Here is a 15,292-nt window from a genome sequence, read left to right on the forward strand (position 1 = left end):
TTTGAATTGAATTATAGCCAGTAAAATTCTTGATAATAGGTTAGGTTAGGTTTATCCGATTGTCTTAAGGATGTCTTTTTTAGAGGGGGGAGAGGGGGGTAGACATGCCTAGGTGATCCTTTCCTCCTTCCCCACCCCACCCCTTCGAAACACAGCTTATTTCACCTGAGGAGGAAAAGAAGAGGAGGAGGGAAGGGGGAGGAAGAAGAAGGAGAGGAGGAAGGGGGAGGAGGAAGGAGGAGGAAGGGAGGAGGAAAATAAGAGGAGGAGGAAGAAGAGGGGAAACAGGTGGAGGAGGATGAGGTATAAAAGGCCACTTGTTCCCACGCGCCAGGAGCCAGCCAGTCATCCAGCCAGTCAGCCAGCCAGTCAGTCAGCCAGTCAGCCAGCCAGCCAGTCATCCAGTCAGCCAGTCAGCCATCATTACAACACAGTCATGGAAAGTGTGAGAGGAGAGCATTGTTGTTTTGTTGTGTCGTCTCCCGCCATCTGTTCCTGCCGCTGTCTTCCCGGGTGACTGTCCTAACCTAACCTAACCTAACCTAACCTAACCTAACCTAATCTAACCTAACCTAACCTAACCTAACCTAACATTAACCTAACCTAACCTAACCTAACCTAACATTAACCTAACTTAACACAGATTATAAACACGTGAGAGAAAAAAGAAAAAAAAAATATCTCACCAGCAGCAACAAGAGGGAGAGAGAGAGAGAGAGAGAGAGAGAGAGAGAGAGAGAGAGAGAAAAGCCCCCCACAAACTGGCACTAAACAGGTGTAGTTTGATGAAGGAATGTTACCTGGGAAAGGTTACTGGCCTTGTGTGTGTGTGTGTGTGTGTGTGTGTGTGTGTGTGTGTGTGTGTGTGTGTGTGTGTGTGTGTGTGTGCTTCTCCCCATCATTTATTTCGGTTTCTCATTTCCAGTTCTACTTTCTTTCATCATTCTTTCTTTCTTTTTTCTTGTTCTTCCTTCTTCTTTCTTCTTCTTCTTCTTCTTCCTTCTTCTTCCTTCTTCTTTCCTTCTTCTTTCTTCCCTTCCTTCTTCCTTCTTCTTCCTTCTTCTTCTTCCTTCTTCCCTTCTTCTTTCTTCCTTATTCTTTCTTCCTTCTTCTTCCTTTCTTTCTTCCTTCTTCTTCCCTTCTTCCTTATTCTTCCTTCTTCTTCTTCCTTCTTTCTCCTTCTTCTTTCTTCCTTATTCTTCCACCTTCTTCTTCCTTCTTCCTTCTTCTTCCTTCTTTCTTTCTTCCTTCTTCTTTCTTCTTCTTCCTTCTTCTTCTCTTCTTCCTTCTTCTTCTTCTTCTTCTTCTTCCTTCTTCTTCTTCCTTCTTCTTCTTCCTTCTTCTCTCCTTCTTCTTCTTCCTTATTCTTCTTCCTTCTTCTTCTTCTTCTTCCTTCTTCTTCCTTCTTCCTTCTCTCTGGTTAAATAATTCTTTGTTCTCGTATAAATGTAATGTCCCCTCTTCACTTTGTTGTTGTTGTCGTTGTTGTTGTCGTTGTTGTTTTTATTCTTCTTGTTCTTGTTGCTGTTTTTATTCCTGTTGTTATTGTTATTATTATTGTTGTTGTTGTTCATATTTTTGTTGTTTATACTTTTGGTGTTCTTGTTTTTCTTGTTCTTAGTCTGTGTTTGATTCTCTTCGTTCTTCTTGTTCTTCTTAATCCGTGTCTTCTTCTCTGTTCTTCTTGTTCTTCTTCTTCTTGTTCTTTGTTATCCTAGTCGTTATAATGATTCACCTTCTTAATCCACTACAGAAGGGAATATTTATCTATTGAATTTATTACAGAAAATATATCTTGACCTCTGACCCTGACCTCCTCCCTAACCTCCTCCCTCCCTGAACTCCCTCCTCCTCCTCCCAACCCCCCCTTCTTCTCTCAACCTCAGTGTATCATTAAAATTTAAGGCATAACCAGGCAGGATTTCCCTTTGTTCTTATGTAAAGGAGGCAATATTGACTCCGACACACACACACACACACACACACACTATGGGTGGTCGAGATTACGTCAGGGGAGGAATACACGAGAGAGATATACCCCAGAAATAAAGATCCACATCGAGGAATACAGACGCTTAATATTGCTGCATTTGGGAGTCTAATTGGCAAGCTTTGGGGCGGCTATGATAACGTATGATGGTAAGAAGAGGAGGAACAGGAGGAGGAGGAGAGGAGGGGAGGAAGAGGAAGAGGAGGAAAAGGAAGAAGAAGGAAGAGGAAGATTACAGACCGATACAAGAATAACATGATGAAGTTCTTCGAGTTTTACGGTATAATGCGGCCACAACTTCTCAATGGGTCAATTATATATCTATACACGCCGCTTGGTAATCCCCGACAACATCTAGCCAGCCTCCTTCCTTCCTTCCCTCCTTCCTTTCTCCCTCGTTCCTTCCTCCTCTTCTCTTTCCCTGTTCCTCTCCTGTTCCTTCCCTCTTCCTTACTCTCCCGTTCCTTCCCTCCTTCCTCTCTCCTCGTTCCCTTTCTCTCTCTCTCCTCCTCCTCCTCCCTCCTCCCTCCTCGCGCCCCTTCCTCGCCTTCTCTTTATGAGGTGAGGATCATTGGAAATCCTGACCGAGTTTGGCGTTAGGATGAGACACACACCATGGCGGAGGATGCTATCAACTTTATCTCGATCAGAATCTTTACCTCCCAGCATCTCCTCCTCTCCTCCCTCCCTCCTCTGCTTAACCTCTGACCCCTCTATGACCCGCGGTAGGGATCCAATTAGGGCTAAGGGCTTACGATCATTTCATAATCCACAATATATATATTTTTTCTTTCTTTATTCACATTAAATGGGATGACTTCACGAGTGCTTGGATACTGAAGGTGAAAGGAAGAGGAGGAGGTGTGTGTGTGTGTGTGTGTGTGTGTGTGTGTGTGTGTGTGTGTGTGGTGGAATGGAACACCCTAAAATAGGTTGTAGGGTTAGTTAGGTTAGGGTCAGGTTGTAATAAAGTCATGATGGATGTCTTATACGCTGAGTCCCCCTCACCCCACCTCCCCCCCTTTCTCCCATCCACTCTTTCCCTCCCCCACCCGGACAATAAAAGAGTTAGTAGAGTTACCTTTCACACCACCACTCACTACCACCACTCATTCCACCACCACCACCACCACCAACAACAACACCAAAACAACAACAACAACAATACAACACTATCACCACCATGCACTCTTTCGCCTTCAGCCGCTGTCGAATTTTACGAGCTCGGTGTCAAGGATCAACCGAGCGGCACTTGGTATCTCTGTTTACAGGGCCAGGTGGAGGAGGCTATGGTAGCTTAATCAGGGAGGTACTGGGCTCTCACCTGTCTCCATTACACAGGTGAGGTGACCAGGGAGAGGTAAAGGGTGGAGAGGGAGGAAGGGAGGAGGGGAGATAGGGGAGGGAGAGGGTCACACAGCTTCTAATATCTGGTCTTTTTTTTCTCCCAAGTTGAGGTCACGGGGTCACCTGGTCAAACCTACAGGTACTTTTTATAATTAAGTGAAAGTGAATATCAAATATTTTAAATTACAGATACAAAACTGTAATTTGTATCTGTATATATATATAAATAAATCCTTTTACCAATATATAAACTAATCTTCCTTTCTCTACACAACTCACTGCTCTACAGGATAACACATACTTAAGATAACTCATGGTTCGTGATGATAACTTTACCACCTTCACACACACACACCGTTCAAGATAACTCACACAGACCCATAACAGCTGGTGTGACCTTTATCTGAAACCTTCAATAAACACAGAAGGCCATTTGGTCACGAAACTATCAAGTCTAAAACCATGAATTTTTCCTCCCAGTCACGACACCCAAATGAGAATCACCAATTTAGAATTCAATAGTGGTGAGTGTGGATCCTGTCTCTTGAGGTACAGTGTAGATAAGAGAGGATCAGAGGGGGAGTAGAGGGGGGTGATCTTTGTCTCATCATGACTATTGTTGTGTTGGTGAAGGTGTGTGTGTGTGTGTGTGTGTGTGTGTGTGTCGTCAGGGAAAGTGTTCTTATCTTCTCATTTCTTGCCCTTTCTTTTCAGTTTTAATTCTTTTCTTTCTCTTTTCAGTACTCAGCCATTGGTAGTAGTAGTCACTGTAACTTAGCTCTCGATGCATAGGGAGGAACGAGAACGACAAGAGAAGGGCATATGGGGAGAGAATTCAGAACGTTGATCAAGGCAGCTTCACCCTCTAGTGTTCAACCTCTGTGGATGGGTCATGCAAGATGTTTCAGACTCGCGGAGTGATCTCGAACAGAAGCAGCAGCCCGTGAAGGTGTTACAGCCTGGATGAGATGTGTCGACTGTCCTTCTCCTTTGGTCGGTTTTGCTTTGCCTCAGGGGAACGAGAGCTTCTGCCCCAATGCCGACAACAGTTGCAGATATTTACTTTTGAGGCTAAGTCACTGAATGCGGCATAGATCTGGGGCTCAACTAACTCAACACAGCTAGGGTAGCTACTATGTATTAGGATATTTAATTTTAAGGTAATAAGGGCGGTTGTATGGAAAAATAATAATAATAATAATAATAATAGTAATAGTAATAATAGTAATAGTTTCAGTTGTACTAAATCACCTTAACACCAAATCTACCAACATCTCCCCACTACACCTAACTCAGTACCTCTTCTTCACAAGCATCAAGAGGAGACCATTAACTTTACTTCATCATCATTATCCCACAAAGGCTGACCTATAATGGCCAACAGGTTATATCCGTGTGTTTATTCTCATCAATATATTTATGACCCGGAATTAATATTTTTGGGGTGACTCCATTAATGTAGGTCAAAGGTCAAGGGTCGTATATTGTCTGAGTCCTGACCTCTTTTTTGTATGCTAGGTGGTAAATATTGAGTTGTTAGTATAAAGGTAATTTAAATTAATCTAACTTAACCTAATCTTACCTAATTTAAACTAACCTAATCTAACGTAATCAACCTAACCCAACTTAATCTGGCAATCTAACTTAATCTAGTTTAATATAACCTAATGAAACGAGCCGTCAACAAACACACACACACACACACACACACACACACACACACACACACGCAGACTACTACGCACACACGTTAAAGCAGAATAACCCTTAGACAGTGTATAGGACAAGTGACTGAAGAACAACCTCAGTACCTCAGAACAGAAAGAACAACGTAAACAAGGAAGAACAACTCATAACTGTTTTAACTATGAAAACAAGGTTGAAGAACAAGGCTGAAGAACAAGTCTGAAGAACAAGGCTGATGAACAAGTCTGAAGAACATGGCATGATCACCCTGAAACCCAGAAAACGTACACGAACTAGGGAGAGCAAATGCCGTAGAGTGGTGTGGAGAGAGAGAGAGAGAGAGAGAGAGAGAGAGAGAGAGAGAGAGAGAGACTCAAAATCTTCCATGGATAAGTTAAAGTTCAAAAAGTCTTAAGCTGCTGTGTAGAGTCTTATAAGTTCCTGGGGTAATCTTTGGCAGTCATATAAATATTTAAAGGGAGTCTTATCAACGGTGTAACAGTTTATAACGGTAAAGCAACAGGAGACAGCAATAGCGTAACAGGAGTAAAAAAAGTAACGTAACGGATACAATAACGGCGTAACAACGGTATAAGAGACAACAGAAGGAGAGCAACAGACACGTAACGGTATAGCACAAACACAACAGGAATCAACCACAACGGAACGAGGATATAAACTGAAACCTAACGGGAGAACAACGAAAAAGGGATAACGGACCATAACGGGTAGAACCAACGGACCTTAACGGGTAGATTAACGGGCGGGGGAGGGCGTAGGACGAAGGATAGGAAGGGCAAGGCCGCAGGACCGTATATAGATGTACGGGCGATATCCTTCTGACAGATGTTGGGACTGAAGGGATGGGGAGGGGAGGGGGGAGAGGGGGGAGAGGTGGGGAGAGGAAGATGAGAAGGGGAAGAGGGAGGAGAAGGAGAGGAAGGTAGAGAGGGAAGGAAGGAAGGAGAGGAAGAAGAGGAGGGGGAAGATGAGGGAAAAGAGGAAGGGGGAGGAAGAGGAGGGGAAGAGGAAAGGGAAGGAAGAAGAGGAGGAGGAAAAGAGAGGAGGAAGAGGAAAGGAAGGAAGAAGAGGAGGAAGGAAGAGAGGAGGAAGAGTAGGAGGGAAGAGGCTACGTGTCCTACTTAATTAAACAAGAAAATATTCTAAACAATCCAATAAATAAATAAAATAAATAATCCATATATTAACTCAATTATAACAACAAACTTTTTTACTAAACGGTTTATTAAAGGAAATAGTCCAGGTGTTCCTAATAACGAGGTTAACTTATGATGGCCGAGGTGTTCCTAATAACGAGGTTACTCTCTGGGATCATTATCGGGACGGGATCTAAACGGGACGACGCAACAAGAACGTAATGACCCAATTAATGGCAACTACATCCTTACAATCTTCCTAGATAACCAAGTATTAGCGGACCATGTGTACCTGAGGGTAATTAGCGAGGTACTCATTAAGAAAGGTGGCGGCGGCGACCAGGTGAGAGAAGGCTGTGGAAGGGAGGTGGGAAGGAGGAGGGAAGGAGGAGGGAAGGAGGGAAGGAGGAGGGAAGGGAGGAGGAAGGGAGGGAAGGAGGGGAGGGAGGTGTAGGGGATGCTAAGATGCTGGGACACTGAGAGGCTGAGATACTGGGAGGCTAGTGTGAGAGAGAGAGAGAGAGAGAGAGAGAGAGAGAGAGAGAGAGAGAGAGAGGAATACTGGGTCCACCCATAACACTATCTCTACAGAACAACAACAAGATAGAAAAAATAGAAGACACTGATAAACCCTTCCATTTCCCTCCTTCCTTCTCCTCCCCCTTCCTCCCATGGCCATCAACCGCTCCTATTACCACCAAAACTTTAACGAAACAAATGACAAACACACACACACACACACACACACACACACACACACACACACCACATATCTCTATTATGCCAGAGATTATATACCTGCAAAATATATATACAGGATATATATATATATAAATACATTCCCTTTGTCCTTCTATATAAGTACCTGTAATTGAGGCTTACTTAAATGCCTCTCACCCCTTGCTTCCCCTTCTCCTCACTTTTACCACCCACTCACACCCCTCCAGCCCCCCCACCCTTACCCCTATTTCTTCCTCACCCCCACACCCACCCACACCCTCCAGCCTCTGACAGTATATTGTAGAGCATATCTTTGACCATCTGTAGTATAACCATTCATGTGTATAATCGTATGTTAGTTGTAATTAGTATAATCTTTTCCATTTCTTGTTTACTCACAAATGGTCCTCTTTGGGGAGAGGGTGTGAGAGTGGGGATAGGAGGGGACTGGGATGAAGAGGAGGGGAGAGGGAGAGGGGGAGGGAATTTTGTCTCATCGTTTCTGAAAACACCAACAATCGTCGACATTCATGCAAGGTTAGACATCCACACACGCTGTAGAAGTGATAAAGTGTGAGGGGACCTGTGTGTGTGTGTGTGTGTGTGTGTGTGTGTGTGTGTGAAAGGCAGAAGGTGGGGGGGGTGATGGGTGATGGAGAGGGAGAGAGGGTAAGAAGAGAGAGGGAGAATAAATGAAGAATAGGAGAAGAGGGATAAAGGTGTGGGAGAGAGATGAGGGATGATGAGAGAGAGAGAGAGAGAGAGAGAGAGAGAGAGAGAGGAGAGAGAGAGTACCATGTGCCAGGTGAGGTGGATAGATAATTACTAAGCGGGTCACCTGAGGTTATCTCAGATCAACTAGCTGAAATTAAAGGATTTCAGTCCGTCGATAATTTAATTAGTGACGGTTTGTGTTTCTCCTGGTTTCACCTCTTTCCAAACATTTCTGCTGCAGCCCACGAGTTTAGGGACGCGGTCGTGACAACAGTTCTGGGGTGCTGCCGGTCTGTTATTACTACGGATTGGTCCATGGTGGTGATTCGCCAGTCCTTCTTGGTGCGAGGATTGGATATGGGGAAGGTTAAACGATATGTTTCTCTGATTATAATGTTTAGAAAGTTCTTTTTTATATGACATATATTTCTCTCTCTCCTTCCCTCCTGCTACCTCCAATTGTATATACGTGAGGTTAGGGTTAGGTTAGGGTTAGGTTAAGTTAGGTTAGGTTAGGTTGGTATTTAGGTTAGGTTGTCTTCCACGGCACAACCTCCAACCAATTTCAATTTCAGACTTCAGAAAAATCTCTTGTCAGTGTGTGTGTGTGTGTGTGTGTGTGTGTGTGTGTGTGTGTGTGTGTGTGTGTGTGTGTGTGTGTGTGTGGTTGTATGTGTGTGTGTGTGTGTGTGTGTGTGTGTGTGTGTGTGTGTGTGTGTGTGTGTGTGTGTGTGTGTGGTTCTGTGTGTGTGTGTGTGTGTGTGTGTGGTTGTGTGTGTGTGTGTGTGTGTGTGTGTGTGTGTGTGTGTGTGGTTGTGTGTGTGTGGGTATGTGTGTGTGTGTGTGTGTGTGTGTGTGTGTGTGTGTGTGTGTGTGTGTGTGTGTGTGTGTGTGTGTGTGTGTGTGGTTGTGTGTGTGTGTGTGGTTGTGTGTGTGTGGGTATGTGTGTGTGTGTGTGTGTGTGTGTGTGTGTGTGTGTGTGTGTGTGTGTGTGTGTGTGTGTGTGTGTGTGTGTGTGTGTGTGTGTGTGTGTGTGTGTGTGTGTGTGTGTGTGTGTGTGTGTGTGTGTGTGTGTGTCCTAATTACATTCTGAGGAAAAATAAATTTGTGTTTATTTTAACCTCTTGGTCCTGATATGGAAAAAAATTTAATTTCCTTATCAACGTGACATAATTCCCACGACTTTATCTAGATAGTGTTAAAGGTCTTTTCAACTTCGGTCATTAAACAGTCTAATTACAGTCTAATTGTTCCTGTTCAGAAAACTGTTTGGTTCCTGTTAGTGATATTATCGATATTATTAACACAAATATATATATATAATTTTTTTCTTTTTAATGAAACTTTACGAATTTTGAACTTTCGTAAATTTTTCGATATATTTTGAAAAATTGTAGTTGGTATAATTTTATTTTGTTATTTTTTGTTAAGTCTTTCTTTCTTTCTTTTCTTTCTTTCTTCTTTCTTCTTCTTTCCTTGCCTCTTCTTGTCTTCCCTTGTTGTTGTTGTTCTTCCTTTATCTTTCCTTACTTCTCCTTCTTCTTCTCCTCTTCTCCTCTTCTCCTTTCTTCTTCCTCCCTCTTCCTTCTCCTCCACACTCATCTCCTAACACCCATTTACCGTCACTCCCTCACTCACCCTCTCCTCAGTAATAACACCAGCCTGGGTAGTTTAATCACTGCCAGCATCTGCACGGAGGCGTCTTCATTTGCATATTATCGTCTCTTGCAATTCAGAGACGCTTCAGACTAGCCAAAACTGAAGTCTCTCTCTCTTCTCTCAACAGCTAACACAATTTCCCTCAATTTCAACAGGATTATTTATTTATTTATTTTATTTGTATATTTTTAGAAAGGATAACTTCATTAAACTGTTATATCAATACTTTCACTTATCATCACTATCTAACTCAAATTCTAAACATTGATAATAATTTTCAGTTACATGTTGGGCAATTTTTTCGGAAAATTTCTTCCCTGTGGTTTAATGAAAGTATAATATATTGTTTAAAATGAAAAAAAAATTAGTTTAAGGTAAATTTCAGTGGGTACAGGTGAGTCGAGCCTAATTAACTACCTGTAAACACCTGATATAATACTGATGACTAAATTATTTTATTGTTGTGTATATATAGTTAGTTGTCTGTCGTTGTAACTAAAGGTTGCTAATGATGCTTAATAACCTAACACCCACTATGGTAGTTAAAGCACCCAAAACAACAACAAATGTAAATAACAACAATAATAACAACATTTATCAAATCTAATAAAAGTCTTGAAGGAAAAGAACGAAAATAAATGCAAAATTACATTCACCTTTTATTTAAAACTTAAGAAAAGACACTTAAGCAAAACACACACTTAAATAACACACTTAACAGCTCTATAACACAAGTAAGGGCTCTATAACACAAGTAAGGGCTCTATAATAAAGGTAAGGGCTCTATAACACAAGTAATGGTTTATAACACAAGTAAGGGCTCTTTTAACACAAGTAAGGGCTCTTTAACACAGGTAAGGGCTCTTAACACAGGTAAGGCTCTATAACACAGGTAAGGGCTCTATAACACAAGTAAGGGTTCTATAACACAAGTAAGGGCCTTATAACACAAGTAAGGTTCTATAACATAGGTAAGGGCTTTACAAGTAAGGGCTCTATAACACAAGTAAGGGCTCTAGTAACTCAGGTAAGGGTTCTATAACACGAGTAAGGGCTCTATAACACAAGTAAAGGCTCTATAGCACATAGTAAATGGATTTTACTCTACAAGTAGGGCTCTATAACACAAGTAAAGGCTCTATAGCACAAGTAAGGGATTTGTAACACAAGTAAGGGCTCTATAACACAATTAAGGCTCTATAACACAAGTAAGGGCTCTATGACACAGGTAAGGGGTCTATAACACAGAGATGAAGGTCAAATCACACAGTAATCTATATAAGGCACAGACGAAGAATCCAGGCCTATAAGACACAAATAGGGGCTCTATATCATTGTATAACTCTAATACACATATAAGGCCCTATAATCAACACAAAAGAGCTTCTACACGTGATGAGTCTATAACACTGTTTATATCAATAATACATAAATAAGGGGTTCTATAATCTGGATAAAAGAGCTCTAAGATGTATAATAAGGCTCTTAATCTGATAAAGAGCCTAAGATGTATAATAAGGCTCTTAATCTATAAAAGAGCTTAAGATGTATAATAAGGCTCTTTTAATCTGATAAAAGAGCTCTAAGATAAGGGTGGCTCTTTTAATCTGATAAAAGAGCTCTTAAGATATACAAGGCTCTTTAATCTGATAAAAGAGCTCTAAGATGTATAATAAGGCTTTAATCTGATAAAAGAGCTTTAAGATGTATAATAAGGCTCTATAATCTGGATAAAAGAGCCTAAGATGTATAATAAGGCTCTTTTTAATCTGATAAAAACTTTAAGATATAATAATATGCTCTTTAATCTGATAAAGAGCTCTAAGATGTATAATAAGGCTCTTTAATCTGATAAAAGAGCTCTATGATGTATAAAAAGGCTCTTTAATCTGATAAAAGAGCTCTAAGATGTATAATAAGGTTTCTTTAATCTGATAAAAGAGCTCTAAGATGTATAATAAGGTTTTATAAGATTATCATATGACCGTTATATAAGGCTCTATCATATATAAATAGGATCAGATATGTAGGTAAAGACTCTATGACATCAGAGCTCTATTAGTTACAAGATAGAGCTCAGGATACCAGATCGAATCCTGTCTAAGATAGAAAGGAAAATGATTAGAAAGAGGGGAGGAGGAGAGGAGGAGGGGAGAGGGAGAGGAGGAGGAGGAGGAGGAGGAGGAGGAGGAGGAGGAGGAGGAGGAGGAGGAGGAGAAGGAGGAGAAGGAGGAGGAGGAGAAGGAGGAGAAGAGGAGGAGGAAGAGACAAAGTAAGATTGGTAAAAGAGAAGGAGGAGGAACATCAGGAGAGAGAGAGAGAAAGGAGAGAGAGAGAGAGAGAGAGAGAGAGAGAGAGAGAGAGAGAGAGAGAGAGAGAGAGAGAGAGACTCACAATAACCCTACCACACAATCTTTATAACCCTGTAAGTCACAACCCAGTAGATTATACATACAACACCTTAACAATATTCAATTAATTACAACCTTTAACTTACATATTAACCTAACCTAACCTAACCTAACCCTAATACCATAATAAACTAATTAATATTTAGAGTGTCTCAGAAAAATGTCCATATTACCCTCCCTTCCTCCCTGTATGCTCCCTGAGACACTGTGAGTTGGAGGGAGGAAGCAGAGAGACAGGGAGGAAGCAGAGAGACAGGGAGCAGGCAGGGAGCAGGCAGGGAGGGAGCAGGGAGGGAGCAGGGAGGGAGGGCCAATTTTCTGGGAGCCTCTATTATACTTTACTGTACATCAACACACTTATATGGCACATACTTGAAGTGACTAGATTAAATATTGCGATAGTAACATTTTGCATAATATCACAATGTATTAAATAGATTCAGTGTATTTGTGTGGCCATAGATTCATTAGTTGTGTGGCCATATAATGAGTAGTTGTGTGGCCATAGATTGATTAGTTGTGTGGCCATAGATTAGTTGTTGTGGCGCGATATATTTATTAGTTACGTGGCCATAGATTCAGTATTCGTGTGGCCATACTAGAATGAACACTACCATCAGAAACCACTTAAACTATCAGGATTTCAGACAAGATTTCGTAATGATAACTTTGCCAACCAGGATAATCAGAATCCATTAGTGCATGTCTCTCTCCGTCTATATGTTTGGTCTGAGTGTGTGTGTGTGGTCTGAGTGTGTGTGTGTGTGGTCTGAGTGTGTGTGTTTGGTCTGAGTGTGTGTTTGGTCTGAGTGTGTGTTTATTTCTGAGGTGTGTGTGTCTGAGGTGTGTGTTTGGTCTGGAGTGTGTTTATTCTGAGGTGTGTGTGGTCTATGTGTGTTTCTGGAATGAGTGTGTGTGTTTGGTCTGAGTGTGTGTTTGCAAATACTTATTAGGTTTATCATCATCTGCCATCACTGACGTTAACACAGGTGAGTTTTATAATTGTGGTACCTAACTTAATCTTGCTTGGCAATTGTGTATATTGATTTTTATTATGTATGAGTGTATGTCAGTGGGAGAGTGGGGGTGAGAGGGTTGGGCTGGAGAGGGGTGTGGGGTGGGGAGAGGGGTGGGGTGAGAGGGGTGGGGTGGAGAGGGGTGGGGTGAGAGGGGTGGGGTGAGAGGGGGTGAGAGGGGTGGGGTGAGAGGGTGGGGTGAGAGGGGTGGGGTGAGAGGGGTGGGGTGAGAGGGGTGGGGTGAGAGGTGGGGTGGGAGGGGGTGGGGGAGGAAGGGGTGGGGGTGAGGGTGAAGAGGATGAAGGGTGAGGCTGTGGAAGACCTCAGATACACTCCATCACTGTGAGTTATCTACAGAACAACTTGAACAAAATCAATTATCACCAGAGATCACCAATTTGTTCCACAGCTCAGAGAACCTCCATCAAGAAATTATGTAACTGGAGAGAAGAAAAGTGCAGTGTTACTTAAGCTTAGTGTCTCGGTGGAGGTTCCCTGAAAGCTTTAGGTCCAATGTTAAAAGCTTTAAGCCTTTACTAACGTCACAGTTGGTCGTATGATAATTAAAGATTTATATAATCCTAAAGAACAAGGTGAGAAATGTTCACTGATTTGAGAAAGTTCTTAATGGAGAATTGTTATGGAGAAGTGAGGCCAGCAGTTGAAAGTTCTACGTTAATGTTATAAGAATCATTACGTAATTTATTTCTGGAGTGAATGAGTTACTATAATGTTAACAAGACTTGACGATGATTCAGAATACAGATAATATTTACAATAAGGAGGAACTATGGTGATCTGACGCTGGTAAGTAGTTTAAGATACTCTGATACATTTGTCATCCACCGGGGTTAAGGAGCAGTTCAGTTAAATGATCTGGAAAAGGTCGACGACTAAATCACTACAAATAAAGGTTTTCTCTAGTGTCTGCCTACAGGTAAATGCTGAACAGGTCAGAGACGAGGCCCTACAGAGTGTAACATCAGGTTGCTAGCTGTGTGTGTTGTTGTGGCGGCCAGGGGCGAGGCGGGTCGTAGCCTAACAAGAGGTTGATGGTGTCAGTGTCACCTGCAGGTGACAGGTACGACGAGTCCATGTTGTCCTGGAAGACGCTGGAGTCCGAGGCACCACACAGGAGAGACACCAGCTCCGAGTCCGTGGTGGTGTGTGCTGGGGGCTGGTGGGTCTTGCTAGGGGTGATGCTGGGGTTGTAGTGGACGGGCTGGGGCTGCTGGGGGCTGGAGGAGGCTTCATCTAGGATGCTGGAGAGGACCCAGGAGCAGGTGTCCTGGTGGGCGTTACCGTCCAGGATGTCCTGTAGGGACCTGATGTAGGCGGAGGCGAGTTTCAGTGTGGTGATCTTGGTCATGTCGGAGGCTTCTCGTCGACTACACACCCACGACGGTAACACACCCCGCAGGCTGTCGAAGGCTGTGTTGATCTGCCGCATGCGGTACCTCTCCCGAGCGTTGGCCGTCTTCCTGCGGTACCTGGAGAGTGGCGGCGGCCGTGGCTTATGTCTCAGTGTGTCCTGGAAGTTCCAGTCACTGTCGTAGAAATGTCTTGCCTTAAGAGACCTCGGACGTAGCTGGTACTTCACCCCAGAGGCTCCAGCCCTCCTGCTGTTTACACTCTGACAGCTGTTGTTGTTGACGGAGTTTCTACTGGTGCTGAGATCATGACCGTCTTTGTCACCACCACCACCAGGGTGGATGTTGGTACCACCATTGTTTTTGTTACTGGCACTGTAGTTGTTGTTGTTGTTTGTATCCACTGACTCCCTCAGGCTCACGTCCACCGAGTAGTCCAGTCTGAGTCTCTTTGCTCCAGGAATCATGGTTCCCACACCTCCTAGAGACTTACTGTTAATACCGAGTCTCACACACGCCTGCACTACACGCCACAGATCTGTTCACTCTGATCTATAAGTTCATGACGGGTTACCCACGTCATTATGGTCATCTGGAACAAAACCAACAAGAAATGACGACAAATTCTCATGCATCGATCATAATTCTGGAGAAAAACCGATATTCTAAAATCAATATATATCCATTATTGATCTAGATTATATTGAAACGTCTTGTGTTTACTATGTCCGTGAATCATGAGGCGGTGACCAGGAGATAAGCTTGCTGATGCGGGACGAGATTGGACAGGTGGTAAACTCCCGTTAATTGGGTAGGTGAGGAGAAGCGCTGGAGCAACACGACCGTCCACCCACCACCACGGTCGCCAGCACACTGAGTGATCTAGGATTCTGAGACCTGTTAAACCCTCCTCATCCACACACACACACACACACACACACACACACACACACACACACACACACACCTTCTCTCCAGGGTGTCACCTGTTTTTGTTCATTTCCTGAATGATACCTGCCTGGAGTGTTCTCTTTCGTGTATGACTTTAATCTCTCTCTCTCTCTCTCTCTCTCTCTCTCTCTCTCTCTCTCTCTCTCTCTCTCTCTGTTTCTCTATCACCTACCTACATAATCACAAACACAGTCTTCCAAAAAATCACATTTAGGTTAGATTAGGTCAAGCTAGATTAGGTTAGGCTTTGAAGTTAGGTAAGGTTAAGTAA

The 15,292-nt window shown here is 42.9% G+C and overlaps 1 protein-coding gene across 1 annotated transcript; it reads right to left on the reverse strand.

The window, feature by feature from the left end:
* Nucleotides 1–12,970: 12,970 nt before the first annotated feature.
* LOC121864381 (neurogenin-2-like) lies at nt 12,971–14,932 on the reverse strand. Its single transcript, XM_042363407.1, has 2 exons — nt 14,794–14,932; nt 12,971–14,662 (listed from the first exon to the last, which is right to left on the reverse strand). Exon 2 carries the CDS (start codon nt 14,535–14,537, stop codon nt 13,683–13,685), a length of 855 nt encoding a protein of 284 aa, XP_042219341.1. The 5' UTR covers nt 14,538–14,662; nt 14,794–14,932; the 3' UTR covers nt 12,971–13,682.
* Between the last annotated feature and the right edge of the window lie 360 nt (nt 14,933–15,292).

This window comes from Homarus americanus, unplaced genomic scaffold (genome assembly GCF_018991925.1).
Source record: "Homarus americanus isolate GMGI-L3 unplaced genomic scaffold, GMGI_Hamer_2.0 scaffold31602, whole genome shotgun sequence".
Lineage (NCBI taxonomy): Eukaryota > Metazoa > Arthropoda > Malacostraca > Decapoda > Nephropidae > Homarus > Homarus americanus.

Excerpts from the sequence above, each read along its gene's own strand:
- LOC121864381 (XM_042363407.1), bottom strand. The coding sequence starts at position 14,537 with ATGATTCCTGGAGCAAAGAGACTCAGACTGGACTACTCGGTGGACGTG.